This window comes from Pristis pectinata, chromosome 3, assembly GCF_009764475.1.
Source record: "Pristis pectinata isolate sPriPec2 chromosome 3, sPriPec2.1.pri, whole genome shotgun sequence".
Classification (NCBI taxonomy): Eukaryota; Metazoa; Chordata; class Chondrichthyes; order Rhinopristiformes; family Pristidae; genus Pristis; species Pristis pectinata.
Window position 1 is genome coordinate 138,424,643 of NC_067407.1, and position 24,206 is coordinate 138,448,848.

General features: G+C 46.9%; 1 protein-coding gene across 1 annotated transcript in view; it reads right to left on the reverse strand.

Annotated features, from left to right (window-relative positions):
• si:ch211-202p1.5 (uncharacterized protein LOC103909337 homolog) overlaps positions 1–24,206 on the reverse strand; it is a 133,948-nt gene that overhangs the window by 3,487 nt on the left and 106,255 nt on the right. Inside the window, exon 3 of the mRNA XM_052012452.1 lies at positions 609–737. Within this exon, the coding sequence (XP_051868412.1) occupies positions 609–737 (129 nt within the window). The remainder of the gene's footprint in view (positions 1–608; positions 738–24,206) is intronic.

A 24,206-nucleotide genomic window follows, 5' to 3' on the forward strand; every position in this document is an offset into this window, starting at 1 on the left:
TCAATAAAGAGAGAGAAAGTGAATTATCTGAATTTGGAGAATTAAATATTGAGGCTGGAAGGGTGCAATAAGCCCAGGCAGAAGACAGAGTGTTGCTTATCAGGTTTATGTTGTATCAGAACTGGTCAGTTTTGCTGTAGGTTACCCATCTACACAGTAGATCTACACTGTATACACAGTAATGTAGCGGCTAGCGTAACATTTTACAGTGCCAGCGACCTGGGTTCAATTCCGGCCACTATCTGTAAGGAGTTTGTACATTCTCCCTGTGTCTGCGTGGGTTTCCTCCGGGTGCTCCGGTTTCCTCCCACATTCCAAAAGACGTACAGGTTAGGAAGTTGTGGGCATGCTATGTTGGCACCAGAAGCGTGGCGACACTTGTGGGCTGTCCCCAGAACACTCTACGCAAAAAGATGCATTTAACTGTGTGTTTCAATGTACATGTGACTAATAAAGATATCTCGGTCTTTCTCTCCTTACCGACACTGCCTGATCTGCTCGGCACTGCCCAATGCTCAAACCTGCATTCCCTGGCAATAGTAGACCAAGTTACTGATATGACAATAAACTTGACTTAGACGCTTGACCTTTCTTTTCCTACACCATACCGGGGCACTCTGGTCGCTGACTGACAGTAGCTCTGGCACTCTGCGTCGCTGCCTTTGGCGCATAAACATCGACTCAGCTCCCGCTTCCGACGCATCAGGGGGTTCCCCAGTCCGTACGGAACAACTTGTCTGTGAAGAAGAAAGGCCGCAGTTAGAGTTCTCCGTATCCAGGTGACGGCGGATGTCAATCACGTATCCCCAGGTTGAGAACAAGCGTAAACTGAATGGGATTAATTGGCATGATAAACACGATGATGCTGGAGGAACTCGGCAGGCCAGGCAGCATCCGTGCAGTAAAGCAGGCGGTCAACGTTTCAGGTCAGTCCTGAAGGCGGCCCTGACCCAAAACATTGACCGCCTGTTTTTCTTCACGGATGCTGCCTGGCTTACTGAGTTCCTCCAGCATCATCGTGTTTATCATCTTGATTCATGGGATTAATCGGCATGAGTGTCCACTGGTCGGCATGGATGTGATGGGCTGAATGGTCTGTTTCCCTGCCAACTCTACCTCCTCTACATCTAGAACGTAGAACATAGAACAGTACAGCACACTACGAGCCTTTCGGCCCACAAAAACACAAAACATTAGGTCATGATGTTAAATCCCACTTCAGAGAATCAGCACAAGTTAAGCTGGAAAACCAGTCAGGAAGACTTACGTGCTGCTGGAGAGAGTGTTCTTCAGAGGGCCTGCCCCATTGCATTGTCTTTAAGATGATATGGGACTTCTGCTTGGTAACCAGGCCAAGTTTTATCCCTCAACCAACATCTCTGGAACAGATTTCCCCACCTTCAATCACCCGAAGTTCACCGCTGATCAGAAACTTAACCATCCATGCACAAATGGTGGTTCACTGGTAGAATTCTCACCTGCCACGTGGGAAGCCCAGGTTTGATTCCCAACCAATGTAAAATATCATTTAGGGCAGGCACGGTAGTGTAGCGGTTAGCATAACGCTATTACAGCGCCAGCGACCTGGGTTCAATTCCCGCCACTGTCTGTAAGAAGTTTGTACATTCTCCACATGCCTGCGTGGGTTTCCTCTGGGTACTCTGGTTTCTTCCCGCATTCCAAAGACGTACGGGTTAGGAAGTTGTGGACATGCTATGTTGGCGCCGGAAGCGTGGCGACACTTGCGGGCTGCCCCCCAGAACACTCCACACAAAAGATGCATTTCGCTGTGTGTTTCGATGTACATGTGACTAATAAAGAAATCTTATCTTATCTTAAATATCCTGAGACCTGGATTCAGATTAACAAGTTCAACTCTCACAGGTGAGGCATTTAAATTCATCAAATGAACCTGATATGAAAAGCTAGTATCAATGATAATGCAATGAATGCACCAAGTGCTCAGGAGGTCAGGCAGCAACATGACTGATTTTTTACTCTCAACCCCATTCTCCCATCTTCCCCATTTAACCCTCAACCCCCTTACCAACAAGAACCTACCAATCTCTGACTTAAATACACACAATGACTCGGCCTCCACAGCCCTCTGTGGCAACGAATTCCACAGATTCACCAACCTCTGGCTGAAGAAATTCCTCCTCATCTCCGTTCTAAAGGGACGTCCCATTATTCTGAGGCTGCCCCCTCGGATCCTGGACTGTCCTACTGATGGAAATATCTCTCCACATCCACTCTATCCAGGCCTTTCAGTATCCGATAGGTTTCAATGAGATCCCCCATATCTCCCCCACCCACCCCGCCTCCCTCCACCCCCCGCCACCCGATCCTTCCAAGCTCCATCAAGTACAGGCCCAGAGCTATCAAAGCACTGGGTCATCATGTTAAATTTAAGCTGGAACACCAGTCAGGAAGACTTGTGTGCTGCTGGAGACAGTGTTCTTTGGATGGCTTTCCCCATTGTATTGTCTTGGAGAATATATGGGACTTCAGCTTGGTAACCAGACCAATCAACCAACCCCTCAACCACCATCTCTGGAACAGATTTCCCCTCCTTCAATCACCTGAAGGTCACCGCTGATCAGAAACTTAAACGTAGCAGCCTCATAAAAAGAATGGTGACAAGGAGCCTGATTCACCTCCTGACACCATTCCAAATTGCACACCTTTTTTCTATTAGTCATAACCACATCAGGACATCACATTCTGGTCGCCTCGTTATAGGAAGGATGTGGAGGTGTTGGAAAGGGCGCAGAGGAGATTTACCAGGATGCTGCCTGGATTAGAGAGTATGGGTTATGAGGAGAGACTAAGGGAGCTAGGGCTTTACGCATTGGAGAGAAGCAGGATGAGAGGGGACATGATAGAGTGGACAGCCAGAGCCTCTTTCCCAGGGCATCAATGCTCAATACAAGAGGGCATGGCTTTAAGGTAATGGGTGGGAAGTTCAAGGGAGATGTCAGAGGGAGGTCTTTCACACAGAGAGTGGTTGGTGCATGGAATGCGCTGCCTGGGGTGGTGGTGGAGGCTGATATGTTGGTCAAGTTCAAGAGATTGTCAGATAAGCATATGGAGGAATTTAAGTTAGAGGGATATGCGGGAGGAAGGGGTTAGATAGACTTAGGTGTGGTTAGAAGGTCGGAACAACATGGTGGGCTGAAGGGCCTGTATAGTGCTGTATTGTTCTATGGTTCTTCTATGGTAAGGTAGGAACTGATGGAATGCAATGGTAACACACACATTCAAACACTGCATAAATATCCTGAGCCTGGATACAGGTTAACAACTCCCACGCCTGACAGGTGAGGCATTTAAATTCATTAAACAGACCTGACATGAAAAGCTGGTATCAATAATACTGAAATAAATGCACCAAGTGCTCAGGAGGTCAGGCAGCAACTGCGGGGAGAAAAACGAGAGTTTATGTTTCAGGTCAGTGAGTCAGAGTAATATAGCTGGACACCAAGTGGTCCATGCCAACCAAGGTGCCCATCTAAGCTCGTCGTATTGCCTGTGTGTTTAGCCCATATTCCTCTAAACCTTTCCTATCCATGTACCTGTCCAAATATCTCTTAAACAGTCTTATTGTACCCCGCTTGACCACTTCTTCCGGCAGCTCGTTCCATATACCCACTGCCCTCTTGTGTGAAAAACTTGCCCCTCAGATCCCCTTTAAATTTTGCCCATCTCACCTTAAGCTAAAACATAAAAGACTCCGCTACCCTGGGAAAAACACTCTGACCATCCACCTTATCTGTGCCCCTCATGATTTTCTAAACCTCTACAAGGTCACCCCTCAGCCTCCTTCGCTCCGGGGAAAACAGTCCCAGGCTATCCAGTCTCTCCTTATAACTCAAGCCCTTCAGTCCCGTTAACATCCTTATGAACCTTTTAGAACATAGGACATAGAACACTACAGCACAGTACAGGCCCTTCGGCTCACAATGTTGTGCCGACATTTTATCCTGCTCTACGATCTATCTAATCCTTCCCTCCCACATAGCCCTTCATTTTTCTATCATTCATGTGTCGATCTAAGAGTCTCTTAAATGTCCCTAATGTATCTGCCCCCACAACCTCTGCTGGCAAAGCGTTCCACGCACCCACCACTCTGTGTAAAAAAAACTTACCCCTGACATCCCCCTTATACCTTCCTCCAATCACAAAATTATGTCCCCTCGTGTTAGCCATTGTCACCCTGGGAAAAAGTCTCTGACTGTCCATTTGATCTATGCCTCTTATCATCTTGTACACCTCTATCAAGTCACCTCTCATCCTCCTTCTCTCCAAAGAGAAAAGCTCTAGCTCACTCAACCTATCCTCATAAGACATGCTCTCCAATCCAAGCAACATCCTGGTAAATCTCCTCTGCACCCTCTCTAAAGCTTCCACATCCTTCCTATAATGAGGTGACCAGAACTGAACACAATACTCCAAGTGTGGTCTAACCAGAGTTCTATAGAGCTGCAAAATCACCTAGCGGCTCTTGAACTCAATACCCCAACTAATGAAGGTCGACACACGTCTTCTTAACAACCCTATCGACCTGCGTGGCAACCTTGAGGGATCTATGGACGTGGACCCCAAGATCCCTCTTTCTCCACACTGCTAAGAATCCTGCCATTAACCTTGTATTCTACCTTCAAATTCGATTTCCCAAAGTGTATCACTTCACACTTTTCTGCACCCTTTCTAGCTTAATCACATTTCCTCTCTATCTGAGCAACCAGAACTGCACACAGTATTCCAGGTGTTCCCTTACCAATGTGGAAACAGAAGGAGGTGAATGAGAGAGGCTAAACAAAAATGCTGGATCTGTGGGACACAAAACACTACAGATGCTCAAAATCTTAAATAAAACAGAGAATGCTGGAAATACTCAGCAGGTCAGGCAGCATCTGTGAAGAGAGAAACAGTGTTAACGTTGCAGGTTGATTAACTTTCTCAGTTCAGATGCAGACTATGTATCTGAAATGGTTGAATTCAGTGTTGAGACTGGAGGGCTGTCATGTGCCCAGTGGGAAGATAAGGTGCTATTCTTCAAGCTTGTGATGGGTTTCATTTGCACTGTGTAACTGCGATTGACTCTTCACATTTTGGATCCAACCAGAGTTTCAGATGTTCGAGATATTCTGTGTTTCTTGAATTACTGGTTAATGCCACACGTTGGCACATTCACGCTCTTGATCTTTTTCTCCAGCAGCATAGACTCACTCTGCCTCGAAGTTCTGCTGGGCCACAGTTCCACATCATCGGTCACCACAGTGATTCATGTACAAGGACTCCGAGGTCTCTCGAACTCCTGAATCTCTCACCACGTAAACAATATTCCCTTTTTCTATTTTAAAATTGATGGCTTCACATTTTTTTCACTGTGCATTCCATCTACCTTGTCCTTGATTTAGCAAATAATCTGTCTTTACCTCCCTGAAGCCTCTCTTCACTCAGCTCACAGACCAAGCTGCTACGCAGCTTTACATGAATAACCAAACTGGATGCACTGTAGAAAGTATCCTGACTGGTTGCATCATGGCCTGGTGCAGCAATTCCAACGCAGACGAATGCAAGGGCAAGCACGGTAGTGTAGCGGTTAGCGTAACGCTTTACAGCGCCAGTGACCCCGGTTCAATTCCGGCCACTATCTGTAAGGAGTTTGTACGTTCTCCCCATGTCTGTGTGGGTTTCCTCTGGGTGCTCTGGTTTCCTCCCACATTCCAAAGACGTACAGGTTAGGAAGTTGTGGGCATGCTATGTTGGCACCGGAAGCATGGTGACACTTGTGGGCTGCCCTCAGAACACAACGCAAAAAGATGCATTTCACTGTGTGTTTCAATGTACATGTGACTAATAAAGATATCTTATCTTATAAGAGGCTGCAGATAACTATGGAGACAGCCCAGTCCATCACAGGCATAGCCCTCCCCACCACTAACAGTATCTACATGAGGCGCTGCCTCAAGAAGGCAGCGTCTATCATCAAAGATCCCCACCATCTGGGCCATGCCAGCTTCTTGCTGCTACCACCAGGCAGGAGGTACAGAAGCCTGAAGTCCCACACCACCAGGTTCAGGAACAGCTACTTACCTGCAACTGACCTGCACAACTCTAACCCGACCTCAGCAACGGAACATGACAGACCACCTCTTGCACTACCATGGATTTATCTTCAATTGTGTCTGGTTTTTTTGCACTAAGGTCTTGCTTTTAAACAGTCCTCTTTTTCCGCACTGTATGGTATAACTTTATACATAATTTATATTCTGTGTGTTATCTGTGAAGCTGCTGCACATGACAGTAAACTTGACTTTATTCCCTCATCAAACCAGTGATATTGCAAACAACTGGCACCCCAGCACCAAACCACGTCACAGCCTCTCAACCCAAAAATGATAAGTTTAATCCCATTTGTATTCTCATGGCTATCCCTCAGGGTCGAGGATGATGGTCTTCGTTCCGTTGATCTATTTATGGGCTCTCAAGTGGCTCATGAGTCCAATCTTGGAAGTAGCCCACAGAGCGAAGACGCCTGTGCATGTATTTGTTTAACGTGTATTTGATGTTGCACTACAACAAGCACACGATACTTCACAAATCAACCAACTGATTCCAGTGGCATGGAAACTACGACGATTGGAGCTGATGGATTTGTTGCAGCCTTCATCCGCCTTCACAACCGTTGAGTACAAAGTAACTTCGTCCGCCTGTTCCACCGCTGAGGTCTTGGTTGGATTGTTCTTTGTCAGGGACCTTACCATCTACCTTACCGCCATGGGTGACCCTACCAGGAGCACAGCTCCAGACAGCATCGCTCTCGGGATCTCAGGACCACACAAGCTTCTCCACCACGACAAGGTGACAATCCATGGAGAAGATTTGTATTCTATCGTTTATTCAATCCTAAATCCATGCCAGTATGTTACCACAATACCATTCACTTTTATCTTTAATAATCTCATATGGTACCTTAACAAAGGCTTTCTGAAAGCCAAGTAATGAAAGCCAAATAAAATATATTGTTCATTGGTTGGGGCATTGAGTATAAGTGTCAGGAAGTTACGTTGCAGCTTTATAAAACTTTGGTTAGGCCGCACTTGGAGTAGTGTAGCAGTTAGCGTAACACTACTACAGCGCCAGCGACCCAGGTTCAATTCCCGCCGCTGTCTGTAAGGAGTTTGTACGTTCTCCCCGTGTATGCGTGGGTTTCCTCCGGGTGCTCCGGTTTCCTCCCACATTCCCAAGACATATAGGTTAGGAAGTTGTGGGCATGCTATGTTGGCGCCGGAAGTGTGGCGACACTTGCAGGCTGCCCCCAGCACATTCTCAGTAACGCAAAAGGATGCATTTCACTGTGTGTTTCGATGTACATGTGACTAATAAATAAATATCTATATCTAATATCTATTGTGTGAAATTCTGGTCACCCCATTACAGGAAGGATGTGGAGGCTTTGGATAGGGTGCAGAATAGGTTTACCTGGATGTTGCCTTGATTAGAGGGTATGAGCTATAAGGAGAGGTTGGACAAACTTGGATAGTTCACTCTGGATGAGCTTTAAGGCGAGAGAGGGAAAGTTTAAAGGAGATGTGCGGGGCAAGTTTATTACACTTCAGCATAGGGGGTAGTGTACATGCACCTGTCTACGTCAATGGTGCTGAGGCTGAGAGGGTTGAGAGCTTCAAGTTCCCAAGAGTGAACATCATCAATGGTCTGGCCTGGTCCAACCACGTAGATGCCACGGCCAAGAAATCTTACCAACGCCTCTACTTCCTCAGGAGGCTAAAGAAATTTGGCACATCCCCTTTGAAACTCACCAACTTTTATCGATGCACCATAGAAAGCATCCTATCTGGATGTATCACAGCTTGGTATGGCAACTGCTCTACCCAGGACTGCAAGAAACTGCAGAGAGTTGTTGACACAGCCTAGCGCATCACGGAAACCAGCCTCCCCTCCATGGACTCTGTCTTTACCTCTTGCTGCCTTGGTGAAGCAGCCAGCGTAATCAAAGACTCCACCCACCCGGGTCATTCTCTCTTCTCTCCTCTTCCATCAGGCTGAAGATACAGGAGACTGAGGGCACGTACCACCAGGCTCAAGGACAGCTTCTATCCCACTGTGATAAGACTATTGAACTGAGAGTAGTGGGCGCTGGAAGGAGCTGCCAGAGGCGGTAGTCGAAGCAGATATGATAGTGGCGTTTAAGAGGCTTTCAGATGGGTTGATGACTATGCAGAGAATGGCGGGATATGGATCATACGCAGGCAGAAGGGATTAACTTAATTTGGCATTGTGCTTGGCGCAGACATTATGGGCCAAAGGGCCTGTCCTGTGCTGTACTGTTCTATGCTCTATGTTCCTAGCAATTGATTCACCCTTATCTCTTTTGATAGTTACAACTTCAGAAGACTTTCTAGAGATTTGTAAAACGTGACTTCCATTTCATAAGTCGATGTTGGCTCTGTCCAATCCTATTATTTAATTCCAAATGCCCTGTTGCCACTTCCTCAGTCATAGATTCCTGCAATTTTACTAATACCAATGTCGGACTAACAATTGCCTGCTCACCCCTTCCTTTCCAAAGCAATGGACTTACAGTTGCTGAGGAGACACGAGAGACGGCAGATGCTAGAATCCAGAGCAACACACAAAAAGCTGGAGGAACTCGGTGGGTCGGGCAGCATCTGTGGAGGGGAAATGGACAGTCGACGTTTCGGGTGGAGACCCTTCATCTGGACCGAAAGATAGAGGGGAGGTAGCCAGTGTAAAGAGGTGAGGGGAAGGGGTGGAGCAAGAGCTGGCAGGTGATGGGTGGATCCAGGTGAGGGGGGGGGGGTGATAGGCAGATGGAGGAGGGGAGGGTGGGAACAGCGACAGAGGCCAGGAGGTGATAGGTGGAGGTGACAAGAGGGCTGCGGATGGTGGACCTGATAGGAGAGGAAGGTGGGAGCCTGGAACCAAGTGAGGGACGTGGGGAGGGTAACAGTGGGGGGATGGGACCCAGTGGGAGGAGTGTGCGGGTGGTGGGCAGATAGATTGGGCAGAGGAGGGGAGAGAAGCAGGGTGATGGGGGATGGGGTGGGTGTGGGAGGAACTGTGTAGATCAGGAGGAGAGAGAAACAGGACAGAGGGGAAGCAGGTTACCTGAAACTGGAGAATTCAATGTTCATGCTGTCAGGTTGGAGATGGCCCAGGGGGTATATAAGGGGCTGTTCCTCTGCTTTGCGTTTGTCCTCGCCCTGGCAGTGGAGGAGACTGAGGACAGACAGGTCGGTTTGGGAATGGGGAGGGGAATTAAAATGGCTGGCCACCGGGAGATCCAGGTGCTTGACAAAGTGGTCACCTAATCTGCGCTTGGTCTCACCGATGTAGTGGAGGCCACATCGAGAGCACCGAATGCACTCGACAAGGTTGCAGGAGGTGTATGTGAACATCTGCCTCACCTGGAAGGACTGTTTAGGGCCCTGGATGGCGGTGAGGGAGGAGGTGTAGGGGCAGGTGATACATTTGCGACCTCCCAATCTGTGGGAACAGCTCCAGAATCTATGGAACTCTGCAAGATGACAAGCAGCCAGCATAATCAAAGACCCCAACTACTCGGGACATTCTCTCTCCTCCCCTCTCCCATCAGGCAGAAGATACAGGAGGCTGAGGGCACGTACCACCAGATTTAAGGACAGCTTCTATCCCTCAGTGATGAGACTATTGAATGGTTCCCTTATATGATGAGATGGACTCACAATCTACCTAGTTGTGACCTTGCACCTTATTGTCTACCTGCAGTGCACTTCCTCTGTAGCTGTGACACTTTACTCTGTATTCTGTTATTGTTTTTACCTTGTACTGCCTCAATGCACTGTGTAATGAATTGACCTGTACGATCGGTATGCAAGACAAGTTTTTCACTGTACCTCGGTACAAGTGACAATAATAAACTGATTCCAATACAAATACCAATAATGCATCCATGGTTTCCATAGTGACCTTCTTCAAAACCTTCGCCAGGTCAATGGACTTATCGCTTTTCATTCCTAGTATTGTCTTTATTACGAACCTTTCTCCATTAATGGTTTTTTGAGCTCTTCATTTACATGTTAGTCTATACTATTTCTGAGCCTTTCTGTCCTCTTCCATCATTAAACATCAAATACAAGTATTATTTATTTGTCATTTCTTTAATCCCTGATATAATTTCTCTTGTCTCATTGAAGAACCCACGTTGACTTCAGTTAATCTTTCCTTCTTGCATATCTGTAGAAGCTTTTACAGTTCTACTGCCCCTTTCCTGATTAATACTTTGGTCCTCTTCTGCTAAATTCTAATTTGTTCCCCTTCTGCATCTTCTTTTACAATAAAACACCTTTAAACTTTCCCCCTCTCATCTTAAAGCTCTGCCCTCTTTAATTTGTCATTTCCACCCTGGGAAAAAGACTCTGTCTTCCCCATCCATGCCTCTCATAATTTTACAAACTTTTATCATGTCACTCCTCAGCCTCTGTTGTTGCAGAGAAGATAATCCAAGTCTCTCCAACCTCTCCTTATAGCTAAGTAGGGAATAAAGAAAATAACTTGCTCGAGAAGTTCAACAAGATAAGCTGTCTAATTGGCACTCCATCCAGAACCTTATATATTCACTCCCTTTACCACCACCACTGCAGCTGCTGTGTGTAGCACCATCTATGGCCTCTGCAGTACCTGCATGTTAACATTCAATGATTCATCCACAGCAGCACTTCCCAAATCCGTGACTTTCACACCAATAAGGTGAGACTAAAATCATTAAAGCATCATGGATTGTTAAATTGTTAAAGCATCGAATACATCACGGCTTGGTACAGCAACTGCTCTGCCTGAGACCACAAGAAACTGCAGAGAGTTGTGGACACAGCTCAGCACATCACAGAAACCAGCCTCCCCTCCATGGACTTTTGTCTACACTTCACGCTGCCTCGGTAAAGCAGCCAATATAATCAAAGACCCCACCCACCCGGGACATTCTCTCTTCTCCCCCCTCCCATCAGGCAGAAGATACAAAAGCCTGAAAGCACGTACCACCAGGCTCAAGGACAGCTTCTATCCCGCTGTTATAAGACTATTTAACGGTCCCCTAGTACGAAAACATGGACTCTTGACCTCACAATCTACCACATCATGTCCCTTGCACCTTATTGTCTGCCTGCACTGCATTTTCTCTGTAAATGTAACACTTTATTCTGCATTCTGTTACAGTTTTCCCTTGTACTACCTCAATGCACTGATGTGATGAAATGATCTGTAGGGATGGCATGCAAAACAAAGTTTTTCATTGTACCTCGGTACATGTGAGAATAATAAACCAATTTGCCAATTTACAATTTAATGTACCAAAGCCAGTGTCTGAACTTCTAGCCAGAACAGATTCACTTGAAAGCAGGTGGTAATTCAGAAAACTGCAAAAATATATAACAAAAGTAACAAATGACTAAAGAATTAATAAGGAAGGAAAAGATAAAGCTAGTCACAATATAATAACAAAAATAACAAAAGATTTAACAAAGCTAGTATAAAAAGACCGGTACAATTACAACACCCCTGGCAGCCCATTCCAGGCACCCACCATACTCTGTGTAAAGAACTTGCCCCACACATTTCCTTTAAACATTCCCCCTCTCACCTTAAATGCATGTCCTCTAGTATTAGACTTCTACCATGGGAAAGAGATTCTGACTGTCTACTCTATCTGTGCCTCTCATTATTTTATAAACCTCTATCAGGTCTCCCCTCAGCCTCTGCTGCTCCAGAGAAAACAATCCAAGTCTGTCCAACCTCTCTTCATAGTTCATACCCTCTAATCCAGGCAACATCCTGGTGAACCTCTTCTGCACCCTCTCCACAGTCTGCACGTCCTTCCTGTAAGTTCAAGTTCAAGTTACTTTATTGTCATTCACCCATATTCTGTAAAACACACGGAGGAACGAAATGTCGTTTCCCCCAGACTCACACAACAGAGGACATACATAGAACAGAGGACATAAAATAAACCTGCACAAACAGTGCAAAAGATTGTATATACAGGGAACAAAATTAGTGCAAGGTTAGTGCAAAACTGAGTTGGACAAAGAAAATACAGAACTCAGAACACAGAGTATCAACATGTACAGCAGCAGCCAAAGTGCTTATACGCCCTTGTGCAAACCAGGACTTTTGACGTGGCATTTGTCTGAGACTGCCTCCAGGGTATTCAGGAGCCTGACAGCCTGGGGGAAAAGACTATTATACAGTCTGGTAGTTCTGGCCCGGATGCTCCGGTACCGCCTGCCAGACGGCAGCGGGACAAATAGTTCGTGGGAGGATGAGAGGGGTCATCTGTGATTTTGCGGGCCTTGGGGCGACCAGAAATGCACACAATACTCCAAGTGCGGCCTTACCAAAGTTTTAACTTTCTATTATTCTCTAGGTTTTGGGGAAAGTTGCATCAGATTGGAAAAATAAGCAAATGTAACTATTCAAAGAGGGAGAGAGACGGAAAGCAGAAAACGAAAGGCCAGTCATTGGGAAAAGTTAGAAGCTGTTTTTAAAGATGTTATTTCAGAAAAATTCAAGGTAATCAGGCAAAGTCAATGTAGGTTTGACCAGTTTATTGGAATTTTTTTTCCAAGGAGAAAGTGCTGTGGATAAAGGGGAAATGGTGGATGTACTCTGCTCAGTTCTCCAGAAGATATTTGATATGATGTCGCATCAAAGGTTATTGCTGAATATAAAAACTCTTAGTGTAAAAGGTAGCATATTGGTGTGGCTGAGTATGGGGGAACAGAGTGGGCATGACTGCGCCTTCTTCTGGTTGGCAAAGATGTGACACATGACGTGTCTCAGGGGTCAGTACCAGCTCCTCAACATTTGCTAAAATGGTAAATTGGTTTATTATTGTCACATGTACTGAGGTACAGTGAAAGGCTTTGTTCTGCATGCCACCCATACAAATCATTTCATTACAACAGTGCATCAAGGTAAAAACAATAACAGAATGCAGAATAAAGTGTCACAGTTACAGAGAAAGTGCAGTGCAGGCAGACAATAAGGTGCAGGGTCATGACGAGGTAGATCGTGAGGTCAAGAGTCCATCTAATCGTACTAGGGCACCGTTCAATAGTCTTCTAATGGTGAAACAGAAGCTGTCCTTGAGCCCTGTGGTACGTGCTTTCAGGCTTTTGTACCTTCTACCTGATGGGAGGGGGGAGAAGAGAGAATGTCCGGGGTGGGTGGGGTCTATGATTATGTTACATAGAACATAGAAAACCTACAGCACAATTCAGGGCCTTCGGCCCACAAAGCTGTGCCGAACATGTCCCTACCTCAGAAATTACTAGGCTTACCCATAGCCCTCTATTTTACTCAGCTCCATGTACCTATCCAACAGTCTCTTAAAAGACCCTATCGTATCCGCCTCCACCACCATTTCCGGCAGCCCATTCCACACACTCACCACTCTCTGAGTAAAAAACTTACCCCTGACATCTCCTCTATATCTACTCCCCAGCACCTTAAACCTATGTCCTCTTGTGGCCACCATTTCAGCCCTGGGGAAAAGCCTCTGACTATCTACCCAATCAATGCCTCTCATCATCTTATAAACCTCTATCAGGTCCCCCCTCATCCTCCGTCGCTCCAAGGAGAAAAGGCCAAGTTCCCTCAACCTGGTTTCATAAGGCATGCCCTGCAATCCAGGCAGCATCTTTGTAAATCTCCTCTGCACCCTCTCTATGGCCTCCATATCTTTCCTGTAGTGAGGCGACCAGAACTGAGCACAGTACTCCAAGTGGGGTCTGACCCCACTTTGTTGGCTGCTTTACCGAGGCAGCGAAAAGTGTAGACAGTCCATGGAGGGGAGGCTGGTTTCCGTGATGTGCTGAGCTGTATCCACGACTCTCTGCAGTTTCTTATGGTCATGGGCAGAGCAGTTGCCGTACCAAGCCGTGATGTATCTGGATAGGATGCTTTCTATGGTGCATAGATAAAAATTGGTGAAGGTCGAAGGGTACATGCCAAATTTCTTTAGCCTTCTGAGGAAGTAGAGGCGCTGGTGAGCTTTCTTGTCTATGGCGTCTACGTGGTTAGACCAGGATAGGCTATTGGTGATGTTCACTCCGAGGAACTTGAAGCTCTCAACCCTCTCGACCTCAGCACCGTTGATGCACTGTCCCCACTTCCTGAAATCAATGACCAGCTCTTTTGTTTTGCTGGTATTTTTACAATTATGTAAATGACTTGGATAAGGCACTGAAGGTGCCTGAGTCTGTGGCCTCGACCTCCAAGCCATTCTTGCCCTTCCGGTGGTGTTGGTGGTGTCGACGGTGGGGTTATATACCGGCTGTCTGAGAGGCATTGAAACGGCTCATCGAGGGCAGGCACGGTAGTGTAGCGGTTAGCATAACACTATTACAGTACCAGTGACCTGGGTACAATTCCGGCCACTGTCTGTAAGGAGTTTGTATGTTCTTCCCGTGTCTGCGTGGGTTTCCTCCGGGTGCTCCGGTTTCCTCCCACATCCCAAAGACGTACGGGTTAGGAAGTTGTGGGTATGCTATGTTGGCACCAGAAGCATGGCGACACTTGTGGGCTGTTCCCAGAACACTCTACGCAAAGGATGCATTTTACTGTGTGTTTTGATGTACATGTGACTAATAAAGATATCTTATCTCATACTGAGTGGTGGAGCAACACACATTCTGCTGGAGGAGCTCAGTGAGTCGAGCGGCATCTGTGGGAGGAAAGGAATTGTCGACGTTTCGGGTCGAAACCCTGCATCAGGATCCGAAACGCCAACAATTCCTTCCAACCACACCCCCCCACCCCCCCCACAGACGCTGCTCGACCCACTGAGTTCCTCCAGCAGATCGTGTGTTGCTCCAGATTCCATCGTCTGCAGTCTCTTGTGAGCAAGTGGCAGAGCAGGCTTGAAGGAGTGAGGGCCATGCTCCAATTAACATGGAACATAGAACACTACAGCACAGTACAGGCCCTTCGGCCCACAATGTTGTGCCGACATTTTATCCTGCTCTGAGATCTATCTAACCCTTCCCTCCCACATAGCCCCCTATTTTTCTATCATTCATGTGTCTATCTAAGAGTCTCTTAAATGTCCCTGCATCATGTCCCTTACATGAGGGCAGCGGACAGTTGGGAATGTCGTCATGCCCAAGTCACACACCAAACTGTAGTTGCATGTTAACCGCTTTCCATAATGGCCGGTAATCCACTCACCAGGATATAAGACCTGGGCAATAACTAGCAGCCAGCAATGCCTAAAGTTTGAAGGAATGAATAAATGAAAATATCCTGACTTGGGATATTGACATATCTTGACATATTTTCATCTGGGTCTAAATCCTTGAACTCCTGCCCGTTCCTGTCTCCTCCCTCCAACAGCACGCCGGGAGCACCTTCACCCAAAGGACTGCAGCGGTTCAAGAGGGCGGCTCACCACCTCCTCCTCAAGGGCATTTGGTGATGGGCAATATATGCTGGCCCTACCAACAATTGTCCACATCTATTTTCTGGAGTCATAGAGTAACAGTGCTTGCACGAAGAAGGGTCCTGGCCCGAAATGTTGACCACCTGCTTTTCTCCACGGATGCTGCCTGGCCTGCTGAGTTCCTCCAGCAACATTGCGTTTTTCATCTAGATTCCAGCATCTGCGGTCCTTTTTTTCTCTGGCCCTTCAGCCCAACTCATCCATGCTGGCCATGGTGCCCTCCGAAGCTAGTCCCACCTGCCCGCGTTTGGCCCATATCCCTCCAAACTCTTCAAATCCATCTATTTATCCAAATACCTTTTAAATGTTGTCATTGTACCTGCCTCAACTACTTTCTCTGGCAGCTCGTTCCATATACGCACCAGCTTCTGCATGAAGAAGTTTCCCCTCAGGTCCCTTTGAAATCTCTCCCCTCTCACCTTAAGCCTATGCCCTCTAGTTCCTGATTCCCCAACCCTGGGAAAAAGACTGAGTGCATTCACTCTATCCATGCTCCTGATGAACTTATACACCTCCATAAGATCACCCCTCAGTCTCCGATGCTCCAAGGAGACAGTCCAACCTCTCCCTATAACAGTCTTTGGTGACATCCTCATAAATCTTCTCTGCACTCTTTCCAGCTTAATGACATCTTTCCTATAGCAGGGTGACCAAAACTGTACATAATACTACCCAATGAGAGTTAACTAATTGGGTTGGGCAATGGCCTGCCTGTTTATCCCACAAACATCCATCTGCCACCTTCTGGAGAGGTGACAGGGATGGCTTGGTGACACAAGGTCCACTTGATCAACAATGGGTAATGTTGGGTTTAAAGGGGCCACAACCACAGTGCCATTGGGATGATGGAGAGATGAAGGCATCAGTGAGGTGAGGAGAGAAAATGTTGAAGTTATATATTGTGGTTGGGCAAAGGAAAGTTGGAAATACATCGAACATACTTTGGCCCACGGTGTCCGTGCCGAACACGATGCTGAATTAAACTAATTCCTTTTTGCCTGCACATGATCCATATTCCTCCATTCCCCAATATAATTCTGGGTACAAACCATTCATGTGGTCACCTGATACATTGCAAATAGATGTCATTGACCAATCAAAATGTTCAGTGAAGGAGTTTATAAAAAAATCACAAGCTGCTCTTGATCAGCGGAGTAAGTGGGCGAGGAATTGGCAAATGGAGTTCACAGCAGATAAGTGCAAGGTGTTGGATTTTGGAAAGTCAGATCAAGGTAGGGTCCTGCGGAGTGTTGTAGAACAGAGGGACCTTGGAGTTCAGGTACACGGTTCTCTGAAAGTGGAGACACAGGCAGTCAGGGTGGTGAAGAAGGCTTTTGGCACTCTGGCCTTCATCGGTCAGGGCAATTGAGTATAAAAGTTAGGAGGTCACGGTGCAGTTGTAAAGGATGTTGGTGAGGCCACACTTGGAGTATTGTGTTCAGTTTTGGTCGCCCTGCTATAGGAAAGATGTTATCAAACTGGAAAGAGTGCAGAGAAGATTTACAAGGATGTTGCCAGGACTTGAGGGACTGAGTTATAGGGAGAGGTTGGACAGACTGGGACTTTATTCCTTGGAGCATAGGAGACTGAGTGGTGATCTTATGGAGGTGTTTAACATCATGAGGGGCACAGATAGGGTGAATGCACCCTATCTGTGCCCCTCATGAAACCTAGTCTTTTTCCCAGGTTGGCAGAATCAAGAACTAGAGGGTATAGGTTTTAGGTGAGAGGGGAAAGATTTCATAGGAACTTGAGGGGCAATTGTTTTTTTACAGAAAGAGTGGTATCTATGTGGAATGAGCTGCCAGAGGAAGCAGTTGAGGCAGGTACATTCACAACATTTAAAAGGTACTTGGACCGGTACATGGATAGGAAAGGATTAGAAGGATATGGGCAAAACACGGGCAAAGGGGACTAGCTTGGATGGGGCTTCTTGGTCGGCATGGAGCAGTTGGGCCGAAGGGCCTGTTTCCGTGCTGTATGACTCTACCTTCAACATGCCTGAATGTGATGATAGGAAAATTCCTTGTAGTGATATAAAATCTGGATGCATAGTGGACATATTAGACTCCAGGAGACATAGACAGGCTTAAGGAAGGGGAAAATGGGTGACAGATGAAGTTCAATGCTGAGAAATGTTTTGTGTAACATATTAGTAGAGTATCAGAGAGTCATACAGCACAGAAACAGGCCCTTCGGTCCAACTCGTTCATGCCGACTGTGTTGCCCAGTGAGCTAGTCCCATCTGCACACGTTTGGCCCCTAGCCCTCTAAACCTCTCCTATCCATATACTTATCTAGATGGCTTTTAAATGTTGCTAATGTGCCCGCCTCAAACACTATTTCTGACAGCTCATTCCAAATACGCACCGCCCTTTGTGTGAAGAAGCTGCCCCTGAGGTCCCTTTTGAATCTCTTGCCTCTGATCTTAAACCACTGCCCTCTTGTTTTTAGCACCCCGTCCCTGGGAAAAAGACTGTGCGCTTTCACCCTGTCTATGCCCCTCATGATTTTATACACCTCTATCAGGTCACACCTCAATCTCCTATGTTCCAGGGAATAAAGTCCTAGTCTACACAACCTCTCCTTGTAACTCAGGCCCCCAACTCCAGGCGACATCCTGGTAAATCTCTTCTGCACTCTTTCTAGTTTAATAGCATCTTTCCTATAAAAGGGTGACCAAAACTGTGCACAATACTCCAAGTGCGGCCTCACCGACGTCTTATATACCTGCAACATAACTTCCCAGCTCCTATACTCGATGCCTTGACTGATGAAGGCCAGCATGCCAAATGCTTTCTTCACCACCCTGTCTACCTGTGATGCTGCTTTCAGTAAACTATGCACTTGCAAGAGGTGATAGTGAACAACAGTAAATTGGTAAATTGGTTTATTGTCACATGTACTGAGGTACAGTGAAAATCTTTGTTTTGCATGCCATCCACACAGATCATTTCATCACATCAGTACGTTGAGGTAGTGCAAGGGAAAACAATAACAGAATGCAGAATACAGTGTTGCAGTTACAGAGAAAGTGCAGTGCAGGCAGACAATAAGGTGCAAGGCCATGACGAGGTAGATTGTGGGGTCAAGAGTCTACCTTATCGTACTAGGGGATCGTTCAATAGTCTTGTAACAGCAGGATAGAAGCTGTCCTTGAGCCTGGTGGTATGTGCTTTCAGGCTTTTGTATCTTCTGCCTAATGGGAGGGGTGATAAGAGAGAATATCAGGGGTGAGTGGGGTCTTTGATTATGCTGGCTGCTTTACCGAGGCAGCGTGAAGTGTAGACAGAGTCCATGGAGGGGAGGCTGGTTTCTGTGATGTGCTGAGCTGTGTCCATAACTCTCTGCCGTTTCTTGTGGTCACGGGCAGAACAGTTGCCGTACCAAGCCGTGACAAATCTGGACAGGATGCTTTCTATGGTGCATCTGTAAAAATTGGTGAGGTTCAAAAGGGGCAATCCGAATTTCTTTACCCTCCTGAGGAAGTAGAGGTGCTGGTGAGCTTTCTTGGCCATGGAGCCTACGTGGTTGGACCAGGACAGGCTATTGGTGATGTTCACTCCTTGGAACTTGAAGCACAATTCTAAGAGGGATAAAATGACTGGGGGATCTAGGGTCCTTGCACTTGAAACGAGAAACAAAATCTGTAGAAGATGTGAGTCTGAAATAAAGGTCAAAAATACTGGAAACACTCAGGAAGTCGGACAGCATCTGTGGGAAGAGGAACTGAGTCACTGCTTCAGGCTGAAGACCCTTCATTTGCTGAAAGTGGCGGGGCAGGTTAAGAAAGTGGCCATTATAAATAGGCATTGAGTACAATAGCAAAGGAAGTCATGAAGTACCTTTATAAAATGCTGTGTTGGAATGGAGTGCAGTGAGACATCAAAGTTTTAGAAAGGATGAGGAACAGATTAACTACATTCCTGCAGTAAGGGTAGTAACTGGAAAACTTTGGTTGTTCTCCTTGCGACAGAGAAGGTTTTTGAGGGGATTTAAAATCATGAATAGTTCAGACAGGGTAGACAGAGAGGGACCGTTCCTATCGGCAGAGGGATCAAGGACCAGGGAAGGCAGAACAAATGTGATTGGCAAAGATTCAAAACTACATCTTCAACCTCTCACTGCTGCAGTCGGAGGTTCCCACCTACTTCAAGAGGGCATCAATCATAAGAAAAGCAGGGTGAGCTGCCTCAAAACTATCGCCCGGTAGCACTCACATCTACTGTGATGAAGTGCTTCGAGAGGTTGGTCATGGCCAGAATTAACTCCTGCCTGAGGAAGGACCTGGACCTGCTGCAATTTGCCTACCACCACAACAGGTCTACAAGCGGACACAATCTCACTGGCTCTCCACTCGGCTTTGGAGCACCTAGACAACAGCAAAACATACATCAGGCTGCTGTTTATTGATTACAGCTCGGCGTTCAACGTCATCATCCGCTCAGTACTAATCAACAAGCTTCAAAACCTGGGCCTCTGCACCTCCCTCTGCAACTGGATCCTCAACTTCCTTATCAGGAGATCACAGTCAGTGTGGATCGGTAATAACATCTCCTCCTCACTGACAATCAACACAGGCGCACCTCAAGGATGTGTGCTTAGCCCACTGCTCTACTGTCTCTACACTCACGACTGTGTGGCTAATCACAGCTCAAGCACGATCTGTAGATTTGCTGATGACACCACTGTTGTTGGCAGAATCTCAGATGGCGACGAGGAGGTGTTCAGGAGTGAGATAGATCGGCTGGTTGAGTGGTGTCGCAACAACAACCTCACACAATGTCAGCAAGACCAAGGAACTTATTGTGAACTCCAGGAAGGGAAAATCAGGAGAACATACATCAGTCCTTATTGAGGAGATTTGGTATGTCACCAAAGACTCATAAATTTCTATAGGTGGTGAGCATTCTGACTGGTTGCATCACCGCCCGGTATGGAGGCTCCAATGCACAAGATCGCAAGAGGCTGCAGAGGGTTGTAGACTCAGTCAGCTCCATCACGGGCATCTTCAGGCTCCTGTATCTCCTCCCCGATGGTAGTAACGAGAAGAGGGGATGTCCCGGATGGTGAGGGTCCTTAATGGTAGATGCTGACATCTTGAGGCACCACCTCTTGAAGATGTCCTTGACGGTGCCTCAAGATGGTGGGAAATTGGTTACTGCTTTATTATTTGTAACATGTACCAAGGTACAGTGAAAAACTTTGTTTTTCATGCCATCCGTAGAGATCATTTCATCACAGCAGTACGTCGAGGTAGAAAGTTAAGATTTCTTTATTAGTCACATGTACATCGAAACACACAGTGAAATGCATCTTTTGCGTAGAGTGTTCTGGGGGCAGCCCACAAGTATCGCCACGCTTCCGGCACCAACATAGCACGCCCACAACTTCCTAACCCATACACCTTTGGAATGTCGGAGGATAGCGGAGCACCCGGAGGAAACCCACGCAGACACGGGGAGAACGTACAAACTCCTTACAGACAGTGGCTGCAATTGAACCCGGCTCACTGGCGCTGTAATAGCGTTACGCTAACCACTACGAGACACACAGACACACACACAGAGTTCTCTCCAAACCCCTGTCCGAGCCCCCCCCTCCCCCCCAATACCCATTTTTGTTCTCCTATCTGCCCATCACCCACATACTTCACCTACTGGGTCTCTCCCCTCCCTTTACCTGGTTCCACCAATCGCCTTCCAGCTCCACCCCCTCCCCCCCCCCTTCACTTTGTACCTGCCATCTCCCCCTCCACACACAGGGTCCCGAGCCCCACCCATTCCAGGTACTGATCTGTTAGAAATCCTCTCCTGCCCCAGACCCACGAGGGAGAGAGTCCAAGGACCCGCCCCACCCTCCGAGAGAGAAAATAATCTCTCCCCCCCCCCCACCGCTCTCGATGTTAGAGCAGCAGTCTCGCCTCCTCACCCTTTCCATATAACACTGCAACTTTATCCTTCCACATAGTCATTCACTTCCTTTAGAACACAGACATTGAATCTGTTCTCACTATTTCCCCAGCAGTACTTTCCAATCCTAACCACTCCCTGCATAAATAAAAGTTCCTCTTCAATGTGTCAGAATCAGGTTTATTATCACTGACATATAACGTGAAATGCGTTGTTTTGCGGCAGCCGTACAGTGCAAGACAAAAACATTCTAATGTTGCAAAAATAAATAAATAATGCAAAGAGAAAGGAGTAACGAGGTAGTGTTTGAGCGTTCAGGGACCGTTCAGAAATCTGATGGCGCAGGGGAAGAAGCTGTTCCTGAAATGTTGAGTGTGGGCCTTCAGGCTCTCCCATGTACGTTCTCCCCGTGTCTGCGTGGGTTTCCTCCGGGTGCTCCGGTTTCCTCCCACATTCCAAAGACGTACGGGTTAGGAAGTTGTGGGCGTGCTATGTTGGCGCCGGAAGCGTGGCGACACTTGCGGGCTGCCCCCAGAACACTCTACGCAAAAGATGCATTTCACTGTGTGTTTCAATGTACATGTGACTAATAAAGAAATCTACCTATCTTATCTATAATGGAACGAGCTGCCAGAAGTGGCTGAGGCAGGTACAGTAACAACATTCAAAAGCCATGTGGATAAATACATGAATAGGAGGGGTTTAGATGGGCAAATGGGACTAGTTTGGTGGGTACCATGGTCCGCATGGACAAGTTGGGCTGAAGTGCCTGCTTCGGTGCTGCATTACTCTATGATACTTATCACCTGATCTCACAGATTACTCCATACACTAGATGAGATAAGATACCTTTATTAGTCTCATGTACATTGAAACACACAGTGAAATGCATCTTTTTGCGTAGAGTGTTCTGGGGGCAGCCCGCAAGTGTCGCCACGTTTCCGGCGCCAACACAGCATGCCCACAACTTCCTAACCCATACGTCTTTGGAATGTGGGAGGAAACCGGAGCGCCCGGAGGAAACTCACGCAGACACAGGGAGAATGTACAAACTCCTTACAGACAGTGGCCTGAATTGAACCCAGGTCGCTGGCGCTGCAAAGTGTTACGCTAACTGCTACACTACCGTGCTGCTACTGGTTCTCATTTTCTGCTTTAGATACACCACTCGCCAACTGAAATGAACTCTTCAGTGTGAAGAGTGACCGGAGATTTCGAGGGAGATGGCGATAGTGCCTGTACCAGCAGACCCGACAGTGACTGTAAAAATGGCAGAGAGCGTAAATCCAGGCTGGAAGTCATGTCTGGGTCTGCATCAGTATACTCGGCTCTTTGTCCCAGGGTCTACAACACGTTCCACCTCAGGGGATATCTAACAGGCAATAAATGTATTTACAGCCCATCCAAATACAAGGCGGTTGGTGTATTTTGGTACGTGTGATGTTATTTTGATGGATTGGCCTGATTTCGCGCTCTGACTTGGTTCTCAGCGCAAATCCATTTCAAACGCTCTCCACTAGCACCAGGAAATGAGAAACAAATGTAACCGCAGCACACAGCACTGATCAGTACCACTTAAAGGAGCAGGATCTGGGATGCACACTGATTTCCCAGAGGCCTACTTATCTCAACTGTGAAGACCACACACTTATTGATAATGAGAAATGGGGAAAAGGTAGGCAAGGCTAAACTCCAATATACACCTGCTTCCCACATGTTTTTTAAAATGCAAATATAAAGGATTACTTTCCCTAAAATTTCAGTGTTCCAACAGTGGTAATCTGTCTTTCATTTGCTTTTTAATAATGTTAAAGTGGGAAGATTTAAGTCCCTTTCAGCATGTTCTAAAACGCTTTATAGCCAATGAAGATCTATTTTTTTTACTGATCCAGTCACTATGGTCATCTGGGAAACAGAGCAATCAGTGTGTGCACAGAAAGATCCCACAAACACTATAAAGACAATCTGTTTCTTGGGTCTTGGATGAGGGAAAAGTAGTGGCCAAGTTTCCAGAGATGACTCCCCCTTGTCTTCGAACCCATGGGATATTTAACATCCATCTCACAGAGAGGGGCTATGGGTTTAGTGTTGCAAACAACAGTACAGCTCTCCGCCTGTCCTGCACTGGGGGATCGGCCTATCTTCTTGTGCTCAGTTCTTTGATGTAGGCCATTGTTTCCCTGATAGTCCCTGACCCTATTTACTCTGGAGATCTTCTCTTCACAATGTCCATCCTCGCATTCCCCCAGCCCCTCACATTTCACTTCCACATCCATCCCAAAATCTGCATGGACTATCCTGGTAGACCTACTCTTTCAAACAGAAGTTAGTTCTTTACACCTGTTGCAGTATCCACCACTTTTCCTGGTCCCAACTGCCTCACTTCACCACGGACATACAATCCCTTTGCACTTTCATGTTCTCTTCTCACATGGTCCATCTCCAAGTCTTCACACCCTCTTCTCAACTCTTCTGAATCCATCGCAGGGGATCGGCCAAACATCCATTGTGACCCACAAACAATCTGCTGGAGGAAATCAGCAGGTCGAGCAGCATCTGTGGGGGGGGTGGGGTGAAGGAATTGTCGATGTTTCGGATCGAAATCCTGCATCAGGACTGAGAGTGGAGAGACCATTTCTTCCCACCACCCCCCCCCCCCCCCATCCCTCCATATGCTGCCTGACCCGCTGAGGTCTTCCAGCAAATTGTTTGTTGCTCCAGATTGCAGCATCTGCCGTCTCTTGTGTCTCTAACTATTCGAATTCCAC